This window comes from Hirundo rustica, chromosome 20 (assembly GCF_015227805.2).
Source record: "Hirundo rustica isolate bHirRus1 chromosome 20, bHirRus1.pri.v3, whole genome shotgun sequence".
Classification (NCBI taxonomy): Eukaryota; Metazoa; Chordata; class Aves; order Passeriformes; family Hirundinidae; genus Hirundo; species Hirundo rustica.
The window spans coordinates 417,217-440,034 of NC_053469.1; the positions used below are offsets into that span (position 1 = coordinate 417,217).

The 22,818-nt window shown below is 48.1% G+C and overlaps 1 protein-coding gene across 6 annotated transcripts in view; it reads right to left on the reverse strand.

Annotated features, from left to right (window-relative positions):
- The window catches only part of MVB12B (multivesicular body subunit 12B), a 59,626-nt gene that overhangs the window by 31,223 nt on the left and 5,585 nt on the right, over positions 1-22,818 (reverse strand). For all 6 annotated transcript variants that reach the window (XR_009208443.1, XM_040083000.2, XM_040082999.2 and 3 more), the window contains 5 exons: positions 22,464-22,586; positions 18,415-18,522; positions 15,301-15,397; positions 11,880-12,009; positions 11,472-11,594 (listed from right to left, as the gene is read on the reverse strand). Coding sequence is in view for 5 of the 6 variants with exons in the window: in XM_040082995.2 (XP_039938929.1) it covers positions 11,472-11,594; positions 11,880-12,009; positions 15,301-15,397; positions 18,415-18,522; positions 22,464-22,586 (581 nt within the window). In the remaining variant the exon portion in view is untranslated. The remainder of the gene's footprint in view (positions 1-11,471; positions 11,595-11,879; positions 12,010-15,300; positions 15,398-18,414; positions 18,523-22,463; positions 22,587-22,818) is intronic.

Here is a 22,818-nt window from a genome sequence, read left to right on the forward strand (position 1 = left end):
GACACCCTGTGTGTGAGACAGGGCCTTGTGTATTCTCCAGCAGTGCATCAAACCCATGTCCTCAGCCAGCAGGTTTTATCTACCACACAAACCATCTGGAAGTTATCTGCCCTCAAAAACAGGACACGTTTTGGGAAGAACAATGTATTTTTAGCCCCTGATGCAGCTGATGGTGAACAGCACAGATAAAAAAAGAAAAAGCAAACATCAGTCTGAGTTTGCTTGTGCTCTCCAAAGCTATTTTTAACCAAAAAAAGATGGTGTGAAAATATATTTGAATTTGGCTATCAGTTTGCTGTTTAAAACTCAATCCACATGAGAGCCTCTGGAGCAGAGGCATGTTTGTTATGAACACACTTTAAAACAGGAGACCACTGCCTGTGGGCATGACACACTTCTCATTTGATTTTTAACAGAAGTATTCAAAAATATTTTCCAATGCACCAAAGGCAGCCAGTAGAAAGGCTGAATTTCTCTGCCCTCTATGGGCATTTAAAAGGCCCATTTCTAAGAAGAGTATTTTTCAGAAGTTTGTACCAACTTCTGCTGTAGGGAAGGCTGACCCCTGCCCTCCAGACAGCCCTCCAGCACAGCCCACCGCCACTCCAGGGAAATGGAACACGTGCCCTCAGCCAGAGGGACTGGAGGGGTCCTCCCACAGCCAGCCCAAGGTGGGCACTGCCTGAGTGCTCCAGCAGGCAGGCAGCAGCCTTCCAGCATGGCTTCAGGTCCTGTGCTTGCAGCACCAGCCCATGGGCCGGGCCAGCAGGCAGCTCCTGACCTGCCAGGTGCTGCAGGTGTGCAGGGCCAGGTGTGCACAGGGCAAGCGTGCACAGGCCAGGAGTGCACAGGGCAAGTGTGCAGGGCCAGGTGTGCAGGGTGAGGTGTACACAGGCCAGGTGTGCACAGGCCAGGAGTGCAGGGACCAGGTGTGCAGGGTGAGGTGTGCACAGACCAGGTGTGCAGGGCCAGGTGTGCAGGGTGAGGTGTGCAGGGTGAGATGTGCAGGGCGAGGTGTGCACAGGCCAGGTGTGCACAGGCCAGGAGTGCAGGGCCAGGTGTGCACAAACCAGGTGTGCAATGAGAAGGGAGCTTGCCCACGAGGCACTGACCACAACCACACACACCAACACCGGGCCAGCCCTGGCTGCCCCAGCCCACGGGGATCCCGGCTGCTCTCCCGTTCACAGCCCAAGATCGACCCTCAGACACCAAAGGCAGCCTGCAGCGGCAGGGGGTGACAGAGATGACGTGGAGGTGTACACCTGCAGACCCTCCCTCAGTGGGCAGCACTCCCATTCCTGCTTGTGGGGCTGGTGAGGAGCACCAGCCCTGTCTGACACCGGGGTCTCAACTGTGGCTGTAAGCAGGGTCTGGAGACCACTGCCTGCCCGCCTGCTCCGGGGCCACTCGCTGGCCCTGAGGTAGCACAACCAGGCATTCCATCACTCCAGCTGCTACAGACAGCCAGAGAGATGCCTCCAAAAAGAACATCAGCTGCACAAGACAGGGCAGTGACTGCTGGATGGAAATCAGCTCTCCCCTTCCCTCTTTCTTTTTATAAAAGATGACATTGTAGCGAGGAATGGGAAACAAAGTCTAATTAATTTTAAATTAATGTAAACTTTGGCCAGGATCAATGTAGCTAATACCTACAAACTTGACTGCATAATGCATTTTCCTTATGTGTTGTGAGAGCCAAATCATTTTGCATTGTAGAAGACAAAAAAAAGAGGCTGCCACTGAAAAACAAGAAAATCCCAATTACAAAGTCCCCAAGTTCCTAAACACATATCGTGAAAGTATGTGCAGTTCTGTGGCATATGGCAAATCAATTACTAGTTTAAATTTTAAAACAAAACCACGGTAAATGTGTTGCACAAATAATCAAGAACAACGGTTTGGTTTAGATTACAGCGGCCACTAGAGTTTTGAATACAATTAATCATCATTCCAGGCACCACGAAGCCATATTGACACTTATCCCTAATTTGAATATTTAATTAGGGTGAAGTTCTTCATCAAATTATCACAGAACTGGGAGGAAAGCCTAAAAGATTTAAACAATTACTACCTTAACCCTTACCCAACTGCTCACCTGTGAGCACAACAATCTCTTCCTGTTCTGCAAAGCTGGAACATGATCAGGCAATAGGATGAGACCATACGTGAGCGCTACAAATATCCTGGGAATGGGGAGCAGACACCCAGCATCCCAAAGGGCTTCTCTGGAGAGCCAGGCTGGCACAGGCTTGTGCTTCCAACTGCTTTTACTCCTTGAACTTTACCAGAGCAAAGATTTTGGGCTACATCTCTATTTCAGCATCAAGCGTGGGTTCCTTCCAGGCTTTTTTTTTTTTTTTTTTTTTTTTTGGTTTGGGGCTTGTTGTTGTTAATTTTTAATTGAAAAGCCTGTCCAGAACCACCTACCAGGCTCTTGCTGCCTCCACAGCTGACCTGGCACAGCCACTCACCCCCGCCTGGGAGGTTTCCCAGCCCAGGAGCTCCTGGGATGGGGCTGGAGCCCAGTGCTGCTCCAGACCTGCAGCAGCTCCAGCACCCCACGGGCATCCTCCCTCTGCACAGCCCTGCCTCCAATGGCTCAAACACCCCTTCATGTGCTGTATTAATCCATATAAGAAAATCTCTTTTAATGAGGAGTGATATACTTATGAACTCTCTAGAGTCATAATTAGAGCAAACTAATTGAAGTTGTGTTTTGACACACTTTCCAAATTCACGGGTACTGCATGACATATTCACAACACTACTGCTGCACACCGTGGTGACAGCAAAATCATTAGGCTAATAACACTTATTTGCATTCCGATCATGCCAGCAGCGGCCGTTAAACGCTGCCTCAACCAGCGCTCGTTTACTCAGAAAGTTTCCACTGAAAGATATTAACAGTAATTATTAGTACTTTAGTGAATCTCTGACGTTAAGGAACGGCAGCTCACAAAGACTATCCCCATGCCAATTATCTCCCTTTTGAACTGCCACCAGAAGCAGCTTTCCTCCTCCCAAAGATAAGCAGTGAGGCAGTTTGGCACAGTGGGAGGATGGATGGCCCTGGCAAGGCCAGGTCCAGGGCTCCAGCCCTTCCCTCCACAGCTGGAGTCAAACCCCTACTGCTCCAGCACTGCTCCAAATACCAAACATATTTTTCCCCAGCATACGGTAATTTCAAGACAATTTAGAGAAGTTTAATCACCCTCTTCACTTCGGTTGCTCTTTTATTCAGCAAATCCATAGTACAAGTGAGCATGTGATGAGGAGATCCTTCACGTGCAGGCAAAGGGGATTTGAGGTCTGTGCACATTATGGCCACTTCTTCAACATTTTTGGAGAGAAACTCACATAAAACAGGCCCAGGAATGCCCGACAGTTCCAAACCTGTTATTAAGAACTGTCTGCAGGAAGGTGATGAACTGCTTTTGAAGTGAGGGGGCAAGTACTCATAAAAAGGAACAGAGGATCACAAGAAGTGCCAAATATCAAAGGAGGCTTCATAATTCATATAAAATATCAACAATGCACAGCAAAAGCCCAGTGGTAAGCTGGGCTTTGGACCCAACAGTGACAGACTGGGATGGTACAAGTGTGACACCTGGAGCAGCATCTGAACCATCAGGCAGCAAAGTTTGATTTTTTTTCACAACGACCTTCGGAACAGTGCTGCAAAACCTGCAGTCTCATGGGAATACCTTTCAAAAAAACAAAACAAAATAATCTTACTTTCCATAAACAATGATCATGCAAAGATCATTCCTCATGAAAAATCGAGAACTATTAAATTTCAAGCTGTAGAAAGCTGAAAACACACCCAAAATGAGTTAATATCAGCCTGCAGGTCTCAAGGAATTTAATCCAACATGAAAGCTTTGCTAATGGAGACTGGAAAAGGCATATTTTTAAGAAAAAAGCTGCTGGGGTTCTATGAACTGGCACCAGAGGACTTGGCAACCATCCCCTTACCAGAAGGCATCTCCCAGGCTGCAGCTTGCAGCCACTGCCACAGCAGGTACACGTGGTTCCAGCAGTGGCTAGATCCCAGCTACAGCATTTATTCACAGTCCTTAACTCTGACTGTGTTGGGGCACTCTGATGCCAGAACACCTACCTCATACTCCAAAGAACTGCAATGAAAACCTAAACTGCGAGGCAAGAATCACCTCGGGTAATGGACTTCATTCCAGACAATCTATTCTAATCGTGTAAACCAAATGTTTAAATACTTTTTAAAACCTTCCTGACCCTTTCCCTAAAACAAGCAACATATGGGCTTTGCAAGCATTTCATCTCATTCCAAACTACTAAAATATCCTGTTTCCTCAGAATCAATGAGAACTGGGGGTGCCAGATTCAGATTTTATAAAAGCCCAATGGCAGGAGAGAATGAAAAAGAGAGTGAGCGATTCTTTCCACATTCAGATCTCCCTATTTAACTTTCCCAGCTGTAGGAAGGGAGGAGGGCAGTGCAGACAGACATGATGCTGCCCCTGTGTCCAACAAGAGCAGCCACTGGCTGAACGCCCGGACCGGTGATGCTCACGAGGGCACGTGACCTGCTGCAGAGCAACAACCCAAAATGTACGGCCTAATGCAGCTTCCTCTACACGGGGATTAATTCAGATCAGAGCACTTGAGTAACTAGGACAGAGCAGCTGCCAAACAATAGAAAAAACCCCAACAAGTTTAATTTACGCCGCTTGGAAGTCTGAGCTGCAGCCCATTAAATCCTTACAGGCAGAGGCTGCATCAAAGAGCTGAGACCTCGCGCTGCAAGCATGAAGTGCTTATGAAGTGGCTGTCTCAGCTGAGCAGCGCCGTGTCTCGGGAGGCTGCGGCGGCAAGCCGCGGCTTCCACATCCTTCACGAGCCGCTCTCCAGAGTCAGGAGTTTTCAGATAATGAAGCAGTAGGGAAAAATTGCCAAACAGCAGAAATACTCCAGAAAGATAAATTACACAAGGCGTAAGCTTCCTGGGTTAGGATTTTAAATTCTGTCCAATTAATCAGCGCAGCGAAGCCCGGGCTCCCGGGCCAGATGCAAAGCCCCTCTCGGAGATGAGCCCCTTGCTGGGGGCTGCTGCCCAGGCAGAGCCCACTGCCCTGCAGCGCTGCAGGCACAGCCCGGCCCGCAGGGACATCGACGCCTCCCCTGCAAAACCTGTTAAACAAATATTCCACATAAAGACTCATTTGGGAAGAGCACATTGTCAGCACTTTGCCAGTAATAAATAATGACAGTCCAAACACTTTACTAAAAGCAATAAACTCAAGAAGTGTTTTGGAAAATGGTGAAAGTGATTGATTTAAAGGAAATATCTGAACACAGCCACATGCACTTCAGGGTGAAAGCACAGATTACAAATCAGCAGTGGCAGAGATCATATTAAATAGCAGACAACACACAAGTTTTAGGGAAAAAAATGCTCAGTTTCCCTGCAGGGCTTATTTAACAACCCAGAGCACAGCTTCTCCAAATGGATACCCCTGGTTTGGACTAAACAACCCTATGCTATGCCCCAAAGAAAACATGCCTCCAGAAATACTGCTATAGCAGGAAGAGGGCTCTCTATAAAGAAAAATTACTCTAAGAAGATTGAAGCCTCTTCACTCAGAGCACTCCACAAATTTTTCAATGCATCCTCAAAATCGGCCACATCCATCAGGCTCCTTCTAATTACAGTTCACGGCTTTCCTTCTCAGCTGCTGCAAGAGAGACTCTTGTGCCTGGAAACCAACCGCGCTGTTTAAACATTTTTTCCGAATCATCATTTTCTACCACTAAAACATACTGGCCTGTGACCAATTTTTGCACGTCTTCATCCAGCTGAGCTGGACGCAAGCCACATGGTCAGTGCCGTTTCATAACAAATCCTTTATGGGAACCAGACTCTGGGAAACATGTGCCAGCCCCTCCTAACCCACCCAAACCATCATGTTCAGATCTGCACAGCCTATACACATTGTGGGCATTTCATCCTTACATTTTATTTCTCACCACCCCCACCAGAGAGGATCCATGGAAATATTCCCTCCAGGCTTCAACTTACTGTTTTAGTCTCAAGGGGTTTTTAATCCATCGCTGCTGAGATGTGACCTCAGCCCTTATGACATCCTTGGCTTCGGGTAAGTATGTAATTTAAAAACTAGGAATACTGTGCTGTGTTTCATGAGGCAAGTGATTTGAGCATTTAAGCCACATAATATTTTCAAAATATAATAATTAGTAACTATTTTTTTTACTTGATCGTATAGGTATTTTCCAATGCAAAAGATTCTACAACTAGTTGCAAGTCAGAAGGTGGTTTTACTTTCAAGCTCTCCTGATTAAACAGATTAAAAAACCCAATTCCATCAAGAAAGCAGCACTTTGCAGAAAGGATACCACTGGCACCATTTCTCAGAACAGTTTCCAGTCAGCAACATCTATCCCTAAGTACTCCTTATCTGGCAGCATTTGGTTCAGATGAGGGATTTAAGCCAGACCCCCACTGCTCTGTGGAGGCATTCTGGCCCTCACGCCACCAGGAGCAGCTGCCCCTGGGCAGCAGCAGCTTTTTCAGGACTTGGCTTCTCTCCACACCAGAGCACAACAGCACTGAAGCCCTGGAACCTTTTCCCTTACAGATGCTCCATAAAAATCTGTTTTAAATGACTTAAAGAAATAAATTATTACAGTTATTTCTAAATAATAGGGTAGCTACCTAAAAAATAGGAAAGGCAGAAGGCTTCCCTTCCATTACCACTCTGCACAGTCAGGCTGGTGCATCCCAGTCCCAGCTTGGGTCTCCACACTGGCTTGTTGGTGCTGCTTTACGACCTGCCTTGATTGCACATCATCAGCCTGCAGCAGAAAGCCACAGACAAATCCCTTCCCAAGCTTACACCACCAATTTCAAACACCATTAATAAATCAATATGAAAAATCAGACTTCTCTGCCTGGCAAAGAAATTCCTACATCCCTTAATATGAAGCTCCACTGGGAGCAGGGAACAGGAACAAATTGTTTCCTTTTCCTAAGGAGAGGCCAGCTTAACTAGGGAAAAGGTAACTGGGAGCTCAGAAGGAACTCACACATCTTGCTCGTATTCCAGGTGTCTAAGTAGAGCAATTGCTATCTGTCTATTAAAGCCAGAGCTGCATTTCTCTGGTGTAGGGCCCTGCCAGAGCAGTGCTGGAGCCCTGAACACTTGGTAGCACACACCACCCTACCCCAAGCAGGGAGTGAGGGACCCACAGCTGCCAGGGCTGAGCTGCAGCAAAAACGAGCTGTTTGTTGGTTCTCAGCTGCACAGGTCAGGCCAGAGCCCCTGCGCAGCAGCCACGGGCTGGCCCCGGGTCTGGCAGGGTGCAGCTGCTCTGCAGGGCCCAGGACAGGGCAGGACCAGGGACAGGAGCACACACTGCTCTGTCCCGGGCATCGTGCCCTGGCTGGGCCGCGCAGGGACCAGCACCGCCCCTGGCACCGGCTGGCACGGGGCTCCACGCAGGAGCTGCTGCGGGACCAGCCAGGGTGGGACAGCCGGAGGAGCTCTGCCCTTCTGAACCTGCACACCCATTGCTGCACTAACACACCACAGGAATGCAAGAGGATTGCAGCCAGATCCTCCATCTCCAGGTAAATCGTTAACCTTTTGGATGATAGCCTCGCAAACCAAACGACTGAACGGTTCCCAGGGTCAGTGCGAATCCACGTTTCCAAAACCTCACATCAACAAGTGAAAGTTGTGACTGAATCCTGGTCTCTCCAAGAGGAAGATTAAATGCCTGTGGCACATCATGTGCAATCAGAGTGCTCCTTTCCCCAAAGTATCCATCACAGATTGATAACATCCACGCAAAAAGTTAAGTGCAATTATGTCTGTCACTGTAAAATACACTTCGACAGCACTGACTGACAACTTGCTCGCAGCTGACAAACTCTGAGCAAGCTGTCTGAGTGACAGTGGCACAGGCTCCTGCTGCACCTTGGGAAGGGATGCAGAACATGCTCCCAAGCCACAGAAGCCACCCAGGCTCACAAAGCACCACAGCAGGGATGGAGCCACCACACAGGCAGCTGCAAGGCAAAATGGCTCACTGCTGATTCTGGGTGTACTCACAGCAGTCACAGACGTGCTCCCAAAACACTGGAACCAGACTCCAAGAGCAGAACGTCACCCACAAATCCTGCTCCAGCCTACTCCAACAGCCTGAGGCATGGCAGAGCTGAGCCCTGAGACACTGCTCAAACACTCGTGACATGTGCTGTTCTCCAAGTCCCCAGCCCATGAACTGGCAATCATGGATGCATAGGCTGGGTGAAGCCAGTGTGCCAAAGGTCAGGTGAGTTACCTGTAAACACCACCTCCTTTGGGGGAGGATTACTCCCCTGCTCCGCAAAATGATGCTGCCAAGCAGCACAAGCCTCGTGCACAGAGCAGAAGTACCAAGGGAAGTTACATCAAGCTCCCCCATCTAACTCAAGCCTACAAAAGCCATCCTTCAGCAGCAGGATGGGAGCCTGCAAGAGCATTTCTTCAGACTGCCATTAGTGCCAGGAAGCTGTCGTAAGAGCTGAAGTGAAAAAACAGGAAAGCAGCTTGATGACAATGGCATGGCCGTGCTCCGTGGCACAGCATGCCACCCTCACCGGGACGTGCCAGAGCTGCTGCTGGAGGCCGTTAAGCCAGATGCCTGGAGAAGAAAACACGAAGGAGAAGAAATGGCTGACAAACACCATATTCAGTCCAGCACAGCTACCAAACAAAGCCTTCCCTTGTGCAGCCCTGATGCAAGCCATAAGCCCGTGACAGGAGCAGCAGAAGCAGCACTGCTGATGTGCACCAATCTGTGGAGGTCACACCTCTGACACGTGACAACTCTGTGACGGCCACCATCCACTGCCATCAGCATCTTACAGCACAGAGCAGAGGGGCTAGTGCAGAAATAAATATATCCCACAGCAAAAAGGCCTTCCATTTTAGGTTTAGTTGCACAGAAGGGTTTAGGTTATACAGAGCACTGCTCTGAAGCCCCCTCTTGATTCAGAACTATTCTATAATGCAGACAGCAACTGAAGAGGAGCAGCTGAGATATCTGAGCAGCCCAACAGCAGACTCTCCACAGTGCCCCATGCAGCACTGCTCACTGATTCTTCCTCACTGCTGAGGCAGCTTCCGAACAAGCCACTGCTATTCTTATCAGGATACATCCACATGGACTAAACCAGCAAACTGGTTGCCAGTGTAATCTTGTCTTCCTATGGCGACGTGAAAATAAGAGATTACTTGTGACTACAGTCTTCCACAAACACTGTGTTGAGTAACTCACCACACTGCTGACAGTGAGGCCTTCAAGCTGTGTTCCCTGTAATAATTAAATATTTGTAGAATGCACCTTTATATACATTTCTATTTCTTAAAAAATATATTGGATAATAAATAACCAAAGTAAAAAAAAGACATGAAAGATGCTTTGAATGATCAGACTGGTGGTGTAAAAGTTACCTGTAAATCACACATAGGGTGTGAGAGTGGAGCTGGCTACAGACAGGTGGTTTTTACTACAAGGCATTAATGTAACATTCAATTATTCCACTGCATACTGGCTGGTTTAACTCAGCCAAATTAGAATACATTTTATATTGACTATTTTGACATTTGCTTTATTTGGCAAGTAAAACAAAACTGATCCAATTTCCTTGCAGCCATTGTAAACCATAAACTGCACAACAAGAGGTTATAAAATATATAAGCCTTGTAAACACTTCTTTTCAGACTGTCACTGATGCTTTGAGCCCTAATTTTGGCCCTGTTCCCAACAGCTCTGACACTGCTCTGCAGCCTTCCCTGGTCAGCTAAAAAGTGACACTTCCACATTCAGTGATTAAGCACTGCCATTGATATTCTTTTGCTATGATAATTTTTTTTCTTTATTGTGGAAATCCGCCCGGACAGAATTTCTTGCAGAAAGAAAATGAAGATCTGTGCTCTAAAACCAAGACATCTTTCTCTCTGATCTCATACGGCCTCGGCTGGCATCTAGTTTATGTCCAGCAGAGCTTCAGAATAACATCTCAGGTCCTAGCTGGAATCTCCAGAAAACTGCTGGCTTTTCATTGCCTTTGCCTCCATCTCTGAGAAGCATGACAGCATGTCTGCCTGAAGCACACCTGACAGTGTGCAGGGACAGGACAGCAAGCACTGTGCCAGGATGTGCCAGCTGACCAAGCAAAACTCTAACTGAAAAAAACACCCAAATGCTTTGGAGAGCTCAAAGAGCCACCACGGGACAGTGGATTTCAGTCTGGGTCATGGTTGAAGGCTCAAATGTACACACCAGCCTGAAGGAGGCACCTGATAGCTTTTTGGGGAACACGTCTCAGCGGTTTAAAAGCCTAACTCTGAAATGACCTTAAATCAAGACTCTAAAGGACGTAAGGAACTTCCACCCATGTGATATAATGACCTTCGTACACAAACTGGACCTTGGAACTCCTCTCAGCTGTCTCCTTCAAAATTCTAGCTCTCACTAGTTACTGTAATACTGTAAAGGTATCTGCAGTGTAGAAAACGCCTAGTGCAAAAATACACGTACACTTAAATAGGCAAAAGCACAAAGGGACCCGAGGAGATTGTGCTGTCCCCTGGCAATGGCCTGGCCCAGTCTATGAGCCTCAGCTGCAGGAGCACAATTCACACCGGCTGCTTTCAGAGTGAATGCCAGGAGTGCAGAGTTCTCAGTTTGATCACTGTCTGGGCTGGTTTGTTGCTTAACAAGACCTGGTTTTGTCCAGAGAAATCCAGCAAGTAAGCTGTCAGTACAGCTGGTATATGAAAGTGTACACACCTGTTGATACACACACAGAAATATTGCCCGTAACACAGGGAGAACAGCCTGGACGGACACCACTGCCCAGCAGTGCTGCTCCCCTCAGTCACCACGAGATGAGCAGGCTGCTGTGCATACTCATGTCAGCTGCATAACTGGAGCTCAGCAACTGGGTTCAAGAAAATAAAAAAACCAAGAACCAGTACTTCAAACCATGAATGGACTGATCCTGGAGATGACTAAAATCTGTTTGCCTTCTGAACAAGCACTTCTCCCTCGCTCTGGTCAAGGAGAACAATTGGCCTGGCTACAGCTCTGGCTCACCCTTCTGAGCTCACCCACACATATGCGTTGGAAGCCACAATATCCTGCATATTTTAAAGCAAAGGAAAGGTACAGTTTTCTGTTTCCCTTCCTCTGCAGGCTTTTCCTTTCTTCTGGCTTCTACATCCTTTTCTCTTTATATGACAACAGGCAAAGGAACTTCCAAGCAGGCAAATACTTCACCAAACAGCACATTCCCTTATCAGACTGTGACACAATCATTCCATACCGATGCAGCAGCCTGGTCCTGGTTTCCCAGGCAAGGTTAGCAACCACAAGACATGCAGCATCAAGCAGAAGGGGCTGGAATGCAGAAAACCTACCTTGGCAGGTTGGGAGCGGGTGTTGAAGCCGGTGCTGGGGCGGGAGGAGCCGCGGGCTGTGCAGAGTCGTGGTTGCGTGGCACTCTGCCCATCCGATACCAGATACCCATGCTGTTCAGCTCCCTGGGGAACCAACACACAGCATCACTGCCAACACTGCACACGCGCACGAGCATCAGGCACTGACGTGTTTCACAGACACCTTGGTCAGTGAGAACAAGTGTAATTAACAAAAAGGAGGGGAGAGTTAATTCCTACATCAAACTCACTAATGCTTGTACTTACTTGGACTTTTCTAATGTTAAGCTTCACCTCTTACAAGCTACTGCTTGGTAATTATAGGAGCAGAGGGCCCTTGCTTTGGTGTAACTGCATTCATGAAAACAGCTTTGCAGTGAGGGCACTTACCCTATGAATGTGTACTGAGGAGGGGCTTGCTTAGATCTCCCCAGGATTCGGATATCGCAGATCGCTGCCTCTGTAGAATCTCGAGGGATGAATTTAATGCACAGCCTCTTCTTTCTGAAAGCTACCTCTTCTGCAAAAACAACCCAGAATACAGGGTGGGTTTTAGGCAAAATTAAGAGTATAAATGTTATTTATAGTCTCTCCGGATATCAGGCAGGTAATTATGGCAGAACTGGTGCCAAAGAACAGACATATGTCAACAAACCAATCAGTGCAGTGCCATTCAGAGAGGAATGTTCTATCAGATGTGTTAGTGGCACTGCAATAACCGGATCTCCTCCAGCCTGCTGCAGAGATCAGCTCCCACGTATGCCCCGGTGCTGCCCCACAGCTCAGAACAGCAGGTGACTTTGCCAGTTCTGCATGCCTCTTGCATGCCCTTGCTCTTTCCCAGGTAATTTTGCCTCACTGGCCTTCACAGCCATAACTAAACATTCCTCCCACAAGCACTGCCTCTAGGACTGTACCTGGAAGCTTCTGATACAACCAGTTCATTCTGCTACACGCTTCCAACCCACTCTGAGGAGGAGCAGACAGAGCCTGCCATGCAGAGAGGTTGAGTGTAAGAGCTGTCTGTCCAAATCTCACATATCCCAAATGTTAGTGAGATCTCCTGATCAAGTCAGGAGGCACAGAAATTATACTCCCACCATGTTTGCCCTGGTTCTTTGCAAGGACAAACCAGATTCAGAAAGCAGTAACTGCCAGAACCTCCCACGAGGCAGCTGCACTCCTCTGACCTGTGCTCTGAGGGTGGATGAATGCACTGCACAGCCCTTCCTGCTATGTGTCACAGAGCAATTCCTTGTTTCCATGTTATTCATCACAAAAAACTCAAGAACACTGGAGTTAAGGCTTATCTGTATAATGAATTCTTCAGGCAGTTTACCAGCATGCAGACACAATCCACAGCCAGTACTGGTGCTGTCTGTGACCACGGCTGGCACTGGCACACAGACATGAATCTAGGGTGCTTGGAAAACAACAGCTCCATCTCACCCTAAGGAGTCTCAGGGTGAGCAAGGTGAGGTTCCTGTTTGGATGCAGGCCCTTGGAAAGCAGGACAGAAGTCTACTGATACACTGAAAATCTGAAGAGCAGATGCTGAATGAAAATATGGAAACAGCCAGCAACTACAAACAAGTGCCTGCAAAATAAAAACCCTTCATCTTAATATGAACAAATATCTTCCAACTTAAAATACACTCACTTCAGCAGATGGCAAGAAGCCCTGTCTCCACAGGTTCCTCCTGTTTTGTAATCCACGCCTTGGGAAACAGCAATCCATTCCAGCCTCTGGAACGTGCTGCTGCGCTAGCACCAATAACCATACAGACAGTGTGAGGTGTGCCAATAGAGCATCTGTGCATGCAGCTTGCAGTTACAATGATGTTTTCAGAGATGGCAAATACCTGCATCCCTACAGTCTAGTCTTCTCCTGCTTTGAAAACGTAGGGCTACTGTTTGAAGTGCATAAAATTGATTTTAGGAGTCTAGGATTTAAGTCTTCCTGAAATTCTTCTCAGGACCTACTAAGGAGTACTGTATTAAATGTATTAACTGTGAGTCAGCTGTCACTTTGAGAGGAGCACAGAGACACCTGTAACCACAAAGCTAACTCTGAACAAAATCAGCACCACTTATTTGACTTTTTCTGCAAGTACAAAGCTGACTATTTGCTTTTGTCTATGTTCTCTTTCACACTGCTTCCTTAGTACAGCCAGTACCTCTGCTTTAAAGACAGTCACAGTTACAACCCAATGCATTTCAAATTAATGTCAAAGTCCCCTTCCACCTTTCCACCAGGACTTTCACAGAAATTGAAGCACCACACAGTAAGGTCCAGCACTCCCAAGGGTCAGCAGGATAAGCCGACAATTCTACCTTGTACCACACGTGCCCAAGAATTTTCAAGAAGCAGAGGGTGACCCGGGGGAATTCTCCTCTTGTCTTCAGAGTCTTTCACTTCCAGGCCACAGGTTCCAATCAGAACCAGATCACAGCGACCGAAAAACCATCCTCACGTGATGCAGCCCCAGATGAATTATTCCCTGCAAAGCAGGTTCACGTAGCCCCTCTCTGCTGATTCCTAGGCTGGATTTCATCACTGATGTGCACTGGGACCAGCCCTTCTGTGATGAGCAGCTGTACACCAGGCACCAGCACCAGTCCTGCCATCCTCTCATGCTCCACTCCCATGGGACTTGTCCCCTGCCAGCCCAGTGCCATCGGTGCCTGCTGCAAAACACAGGGCTGCCACCAGATGTGGCTCCAGCTGCTGCTGGCACAAGTCCCAGGGGAGCTGAACACACTGCTTGGGAACTGCTCACTTACATGTTGCAGTGAAGCAATTCTACCTTGCAGAAAGGAGGATGGTATTCCCCATGGACACTGCATTTGTGCCTTGTGTCAGCACAAACATACCTGACCCCCCTCAGCACTTCCTGGCAGGACACGAGTCCTTGTCCGCTCACAGCGGGAGATGTACAGTGGGTGGGCACAAACCCACACCCCCTTCCTTTCAGAGCATTTCTGAACACCCTTTGGCACAGCAGCTCTGCTCCTGCTAGGCACAATCCACTCCTCAAACTGAAAAAAGAAACTCACTTCCTACCCCAGAGACATGGGATGTAGGAGAAGGGAATACAGGTGACCTCTCCCCTGATAAGTAACAGAACTACCCAATACAGCCTCGCCCCTGATGAGTCACAGCCATATCCAACAAAGATAACCGTGATAAAAGGGAGTGGATTAGCTGGTGAGGGGAATCATGAAGAATAAGGATCCTGGGAGAATGAATCACTGCCGCGAGGTCAGTCTGGGTCTGCAGTTAGAGCCTGTTGTTGGAACCTGCAGTCATAATCTTGCTGGGTGAAAGCCTGCAGCCAAAGTTTAGCAGGAAATAACCAGCAGTCAGAGGCTGCCAGGGAAACCCACAGTAGGAGCTTGCTGCAGCCAGAATCAGGGAATAGTTGGAGGCAGGATGGCTGAGCTGTAAAGAGGAATAAACCAGGACCCTTTTCATGCTGTGATGAACAAGAAGTCTGTGATTTCTACCCTCTAACAAGAGGGCTGCTGCAACAATAGGACTCTAGCAGGTGAGTGGAGACAGACAGGTAGCCCCATTAAACAGCCTGAGGAGGACAAGAAAACCAAAGACTGTTTTATTGCAGCCCAGAGCTGCCCCTACATGTGCACATGCCACCCCAGCGAGCAGAAGTGCTGAGAGTGGCCCTCAATGGCCTGGGACATGGCTCTCCATGGCCTGGGACACGGCTCTCCACGGCCTGGGACACTGCCCTCCATGGCCTGACCACACAAGCACTGGCAAAATGGGACTGAGGAATAGATATCAACTTACGTGTATCAATGGTCTCCTGGATGGGCATGAAGCCTACAGGTAAAGTGTCCTTGATATCAATGAGCTTCATATCAACCAAGACATTGCCTAAATGACTCTTTGGAGAGAGAAAAGAAACAGTTGATTATGACATTGTCACCAAATCAAACCCCAGATATTCCTACTGGCGGAAGCCTGAGATGCCTTGTCATTGTATCTGACCACAACTTTAGAAATTTTAAGAATGTACCAAGGCAACCTTTGCAAGTGTCCTCTCGGCGGGAACCGAACAATGACTGACTAGGAGATACCGGACAACTTTCAGCATTCAAAATTCTAACACCTCATCCACTGCCATACTTCCAGAGCCTTGGAAGCACAGCCAAATTCTTCCCTTTATAGGCACAGCAGTTCAAAGTACTATTTCACCAACCCATCGACTGAACAGTTCTTACACACTACATCTACAAGAGCAAAATGACATTTCCATGACAGTAACAGCAGAAAGCATTACAGGATGATGGCTTACGCACACATAGCCAAAGTTATTACATGCATTAGCTAATTAGTACTGAGTAGACGGGGTTCTAGCTCCAAATGCAGCGCACTCCAGAAGCACAGGCCATTTGGAACAACAAACTTCATTTAGAGTCCATATGAATTCTGAACTCATGCCTTGTCCTATTAATCAAGGCTTGAAGAGCTCAGAGCTCAATTCAGAGTGACAGTCTCCACGACGGTTTGGAGACCAGATTTTCTTTGCAGTTTTTGATAAAACCAGCACTGCTGCCAATAATCTGGGGTCACATATGAAAGAACACCACATTTTAGGTACTGCACAGCCTTTATAAACAGAAACACAATACAGAACAATTAAAATTTCATCCCAAGCCATCAAACCATGTAATTGAACTTTACTGTTACTGGTTGCAAAGTACCTCCTTTAGTTTTTATCTGGCAAGAGTTTTTCAGAAGAATGTGTACTGTCTGATTATTTCACTGAATTACTTACAAAATATTTAAATTTGCAGGCTCTGAAATAAAGGGAGGTCAGTTTATTTTTTGGAGGTCCTGCATCTTACGGTCAGCTCCTCACCAGAACGGTCAGCAGACACGCAGCCTTATCCCACCAGACACAAGTGTGGCACCCATCCTCTGCTCATGTGAAGAGGTCAAGGCCAGGCAGCCCCCACACGCCTCTGACCACCCGTGTCCAGGGCATCGTGGAGCAAAATGCTGGATGCTGCCAAGCCTGAATGTGTCAGTTAACATGGTCCTGGCACAGCAAACAGCAGACAAAGTAGCTGCTGCTGATTCATCTTTCATGTTTTATTTATTTAAGCTGTCTGTGTGTTACATCAGTGGCAACTTTCTGCTGAACCACGGATGGCTCTTCCATCAGCAGCAGACAGGTAGGAGAGGCGTCTCCAAGGAGCTCCTGCTGGAACCCTGGGAGTCAGCTCTACCATGTGCACAGGAGAAAAGGGGACAAAGCCCCTTGGTCTGTGAGACATCACCCAGGGCCTCCCCACACTCAGATACAGCAATGTCCTTGTAATTGGCAGATATGGTGAACTGTTGAGAATGATGACTCTGCTAAACAGACACTGCAGACTGACTCTGCTCTAACCCAGATATCTGAAGTGCATTAACTCTACTAAGTAGAATATGATCTGCAGGAGAAAAGAGTTCCCAGTGTTTTGCTAAACACAAAAGAAATCCCGGAATGGTAAAACTTCCAACCCAAAGTGCAGCAACACATCAAGTGCCCAGGGGAGGGAGAGGAGCCTCTCACCTTTCCTCCCAGATGAGGGAAGGCCCCTTAGGCCCCAGATGTCCCCAACAGGGAAGCACATCATATATCCCATGTGGCCAAGAGGACTGAGGGAACGGGAAACTTCTGCTTTAATTTATGCCTCATCAATATGAACAAGGTACTTCCAAACCATGCCGAGCCCAGGGCTCCTGCCAAAAGTCCAACAGGCACCAACTGAGGGTATTTATACCGTCTCTGCAGCCAGCAGCTGCTCCTGTCCTGTAATTATTTCTGACAGTTTCACGTTTCAGGTAGCCACAGATAAACCTAATATTCAAATCAGCACAAACCCATTTAATAGCTTCCCTGCCTATTCCAGGGCTGCTGCTCCTGCAACTGCACATACTCAGGGATGAAAAGCACAATTATTGTCCATCCACCCCGGGAAGTGATATTTCCCATAGCTCTGGAGCTTTACTTTAATCTAGAGGCAGGCAGGGGAGAGGATGGAATAAAGGTCAAATGCTGGGAATTGGCAGCCCCCAGCTCTACTGCCAGGACCTGTGAGCAGCGGCTGAAGCTGCCATCACTTTTCTGTTCCTGACACAGTGAAAGCACAAGTACAAAATGGTACTCCCAGACCCTGCCACTTGTGTTGCCGTGAATATCCAAAGCACGACCAAAAGCAGGACTACCCACTAGATGGAGTGCATTCATTGCAGAAGTCAACAGTTCCTCCAGAAAAAGGAAAGTTATCACAGTAGCCTCAACCAAAACCACAGCAGAATGCATGAAGCTCTTGCTGTACACAGTCTCCACTCCTCCACAGCAAGTGTGGGCAGACAACTGCCACTAATCATGAAGTAATTCATACTTAACAGTCAGACCAGATTACAAGAATGCGGTAGCACATGCACAGTGTGAGCACATTTTCAAGATTCAGCACCAAAACCAACAAAGAAAGCAAGCTAATCCTGCAATAAATTATCTGTGATGCCCCCGGATTCAGTAACCAAAACATTTCCTTCACCAACACTACCTGCATTGTCTTTCTTGAGGAATTTGGGTTAGACATCAATCAGGACCATGACTGTGCAGCACCCACTGCTGCAGCAGGAAACGAGTGTGAGAGGCTGCTGAAATGCAAACGTTCCCTTTTGCGCTTCTTTTATTGCAGAAGATTTTGTCAGCAATTGCTTTCCAAGAGAAACACGGACAAAATGCAAATATTCTGCCATTGCAGTTTGCCTCCTTACTTGCCCCAACTCAGCGAAACGCCTGCTTGAATTATAATTGGCTCCATAAAATGAATCATCTTATGGGTAAGAGCATACCAGGCACAGATGCAAATCATGCAGACATTCAGCAAACAGACTTACATTTTCTTTTGAAAATGACCTGGTGAAGCACAGGTACCGTGTGACCTTCGATTTAAATAAGCCATCTTTCCACAGGTCAGCATCCAAACCATCTGCTGTTTGTGCAACCTGCAAAGGAGAGACAGAGGGAGAGAGGAGACGTGAGCCAAGATAAAGTTAATACATGTGCAGTACTTCTTCCTCAGACCTCTTCTAATTAACATCAGCCCAAACTTTCACAGCATCTCATCAGTTTCTTCACAAGGTGCAGTGCAAAGAATTTTCAAGAGGAGGTATAAAAAGAAGTTCTAAAAATGCTATCTCTCAGGAGACCCTTGATTAAAGACGCCCTGACAAAGGCTACTCTAATGAGGAAACTGCAACTTCGATTACAGTCTCCAAACAACAGTTTGGAAAAGTCAGCACATTGAGGCATTCATTACCATCCTACATGCAAGGGCACACTGGGCGTGCTGGGAGGGTCCATGAAGACAGAGCACAGGAACTGACCCATCTCAGGACTATCTTCATGGAAAGCCATCAAGGAATTCTGGCTCCCAGATCAAAAAGCTGCTTCCAGCAGATGGGGGAATCCCTGGTCACTGGTGGATTTTAGCAGCGTGCTGCATGCAAGGACACACCACACAAATGTCCCTCTCCAGTGAAACCCCACATGCAGCCAAACTGATGGCACATGATGGTGCTGGGTAAGAAAACAGACCCTGAACCCTGCACGGGAGAGACAGCGCGATGTGCAGGAGAACATCTCACTTTGTGCTGGTTCAGGGAGTGGGTAGGAGGCAGCACCATGCACTGGGGAAGGGCCCTACTCTCAGCAGCTGAGCACTCACCACACACAGAGCAAGCTGGTAAGAACTCTGGCCCCAAAATGTTTGTTGTTGAGTAAGGGAGGAGGCAAGAAGGCAAACACAAGGCAAAGGGTAGAAGAAACAAGATTACCCCATCAGACTTAGCACCCAACTGGCATCTCCAACAGGAGACTCCAGCATGGTCTGAAGCTCCACAGAAGCTGAACTTCTGCCTAATGCCTCTCAGATGGGGCAAACCCTGCACTGTGGCTCTTGTAATCATACCGAGTGAGCCCTTGGCCCCAGAGCAGCCTGATAACAAAGAGCTGACACTTGTCACTTTTGCACCCATGTTCAGTTGAGCAGAGACTGCGCCAGGAACAGGAACCAAGAGCTGTGTGCTGACAAGGCCTCCAATTATCCTGAGTGCAGCAGAGAGACAAGAGACAGTCTGATCAAAGCAGCAAAGTGCACTGACTCCTCCCTGAATTTTGGCAACTGCTGCTCACAAGCCCCAGCTCAGGTCAAGCCATTGACGACACACACAGCTTTTGTGTTCAGGCCTCTGAGAAGAAACATGCCTGATTTTTAAACAGCCACATTTTAGAATAGGATTTTGGCGAAATTTTTTGCTTATTTGAATTCCTTGAATTCAGATCTTTCCTGAACTGCTAATTTAGGAATACGTAAAATCCACATGCATCTTCCTCCATCATGGGTAAGTCAGTCCTGGTGAAAACATATTCAGGAAACAGTCTGCTTGGGAAAACTGCTGGCATATAGGGATGAACTCCAAGCCTGAACTCCAAGCCTGGAGAATGCAAGCATGAATGAACTTGTCAGAAAACTCATGGGGAAAGAAAACAGAGCAGTATAAACAGGAAACTTCTTGCATCACCTGCTGGGCTCCAAGCAAGAAGCCCCAGCAGCTCTCGAAGCAGATTTTGTCACCATGCCCTCAGGACAGGAGCCAAGTGGAATAGGCCACAGCAGACCTGGCCAGCAGGACAGGCACTCTAGAGCCTCAGCTGGCCCAGTCCTTCCTTGGCTGAGGGGCAAGGAACGTGCGAGACAGAGGATATGGCACCTGGCACTGAGCACACGGCGGCCTAGGCACAAGAAATGGTCCTTCTCCTCATGAAGCCGGGGGGAGACACTCCTCACCGTGCTACAAACAGATGGACCTGGCAGAGTGACACCCCAGTACGTACAGGGTGATCTACCTGCTGCACAGCAGACAGAACGGGCTTACTGCTTCCACAGTCAGGTCTTTGGCAAGCGGGTCCTTTAAACCTCCTGCCCCACAGGGTGATCTGCCCCTCTGGCAGAGTCAGGGCTGTTCCTGCTGGGTGAGCAGCTTGCTCGGGTACTGCCCCAGAGCAAAGCCCACCATGGAGCTGGTGTTCAGCCTGCAGCAAATGCAGCAAAGAACATGGCTGCACGGGAGCCACACCTCCCTCCTATGCCAGGCTCCTGCCTCCCACCTCTCCTCCCCACCCAGACACTTGGTTTCACCAGTTTGGTTGGATTTTGTTCAGACACATTCTGTACATTTTGGCAAAATCAAGCCGTTGGTGCTTTAGCTATGAAAAGGCCTGACCAGTTATTACAAGAGCCAGTAGTGCATTTGTTTTCTAAGCAGTAGAGGCAATAGAGATTATGGAGTAGCTAAAGTCCTACAGAGGAAAAAAGGCAACCCGGCATACCACACACTGCTCCAGCACAGTGACTCACAGATGAGCCACCTTCACAAACACCCAGGCAACAGCAGCACGCTCCTGCATGCCACTGTCCCCTGTCACATCAGCGTGGCACACAGCACGGCCCCTTGACAGCAGGTGCTGCACAGGGACAGGACAGCACGGGCGGCTGGCAGCACCCAGCACACGGCAGAGCTGAGTGCTGGGGGAAGGACAGCAGGCACCGCCCCGCGGCCCGCTCCAAGGGCAGGCAGTGCTCCTTGTGCAGACAGTGAGGCAGCAGAGACAGAGCAAAGGCAGCTCCTCACTGTGCCCCGAGGAGACAGTGACCCACATTCACCAGCATTACACCACCACCATAATTGGATTAAGCCACAGGAAGACTCTTTTATCTTGTTTAGTTTAAACTGCGTTAGCGCTGCAACCCTCCATTAAGCCACAGGCAGGCTGTCTGGGGTGAGCGCTCCCTCTGCCCAGCCATTTAGGCAAAATGCAATTCTGTTATCAGAAGTCTCACACTGTCCCGTGCTTCTTTATCAGGGCAAGCAGCTAATTACACAGCCTGGCTTGCACAGGTAATGAGCACTTGGAAAAACACAGTAAATGTATAAACCTCCCAGGTCTTTAAGGAGCCTTTTCACAATTTCCCCCTTGTGTCCTTACTTCAGCCTGATCCATTTTGTTTCTTCACTCTGAACAAGGTATGCAATGATCCAGAGCTGAAGAGGCGTAAGCAAAGCTTCAAGTCAGATGGCTTCCACTCCCACCACACAAGCTGTGTGGCTCTGGAAACCCAAGGTGTGATGTTGCACAGTTGGAGCAGACACATAGAAAGGTGAGCAGATGAACTACAGACCAAATCTTTCCCTACAGATCTCTCCAAGTTCAGTATTTTATATTTCACAGTTTGGGACACTGATCTATGAGTAGAAACATCCTGCTGTTGGTTACACAGCAACTAATCCAAGGAACAAGCAGCTGTTGAACAGTGACCTCCCTTTATCTACTCACACATTTATCTATGCTGTATCCGGCTGCCTTTTCCTGCTGCCAGTCTCCTGCCAAACCTTAGTTTGGAGGTTTGCATTCTGCCCGTCAAAATCATCCTTGCAATTTCAGTGGGACGCAAAACTCTTTGATTCCCTTTCTGGAGCTTCTCATCATCACTGTGCAGTGATGATATGTGGGATTAAACAGCTGAAGTGGGATCCATTTATTTAGAGATATAATTTGTACAATACTTAGGACTCCTTCAGGAAGAATGTTACTAGGATTATTAAATTTGCTTGCCACAGTGGCCAGCTATTTCTGTAAACCCTTCCTCCAGGAAATCAAGCTGGAGTGGCAAAGACGAAGCGGCACATTTTCACCCACAACCCTCTGCTGAAGGAAAGCACTAAGTGCTGTGGGCTGAAAGGTGGGCAGCTGGCTACCAAATGACTCCTCACAGCACAGTTCAAAAGCATGTTCTCTCTGGAAGAGATGCTGTTCCCAACAGAGTAAAGCCTCACTAGCGCAGAACCAAAGCATTAAGTGCAGCAACTCAAACAGCTCCACTTACAACATCATATCCAGTGGGCGCTCGGCTCCGGGATGCGACCACACCAACGCCTGTGATGGGATCCATCGGCAGGTCGGGCAAGGCATCCGTGAGGTCTCGCACCTCAGGCATTATGGACTGATCCTGGAAGAAAGGAGCAGAATTAAAAGGCTGCTGGGCACCACACCCCAGCAGAAGCCAGAGAACCAAGAGCACACACGCATGCCACAGTGCCTGTGCTGACAGAGACGGCCAAGGTAAACAGAGGATTAGGCCAGACACACCTTCTGCACTTTCATTTGCTTTTGATAAGAGGGTACACTTGTGCAATGCCAAATAGGTTTGAAATTTGGGCTGGCAGCCTCTGAATCTCATT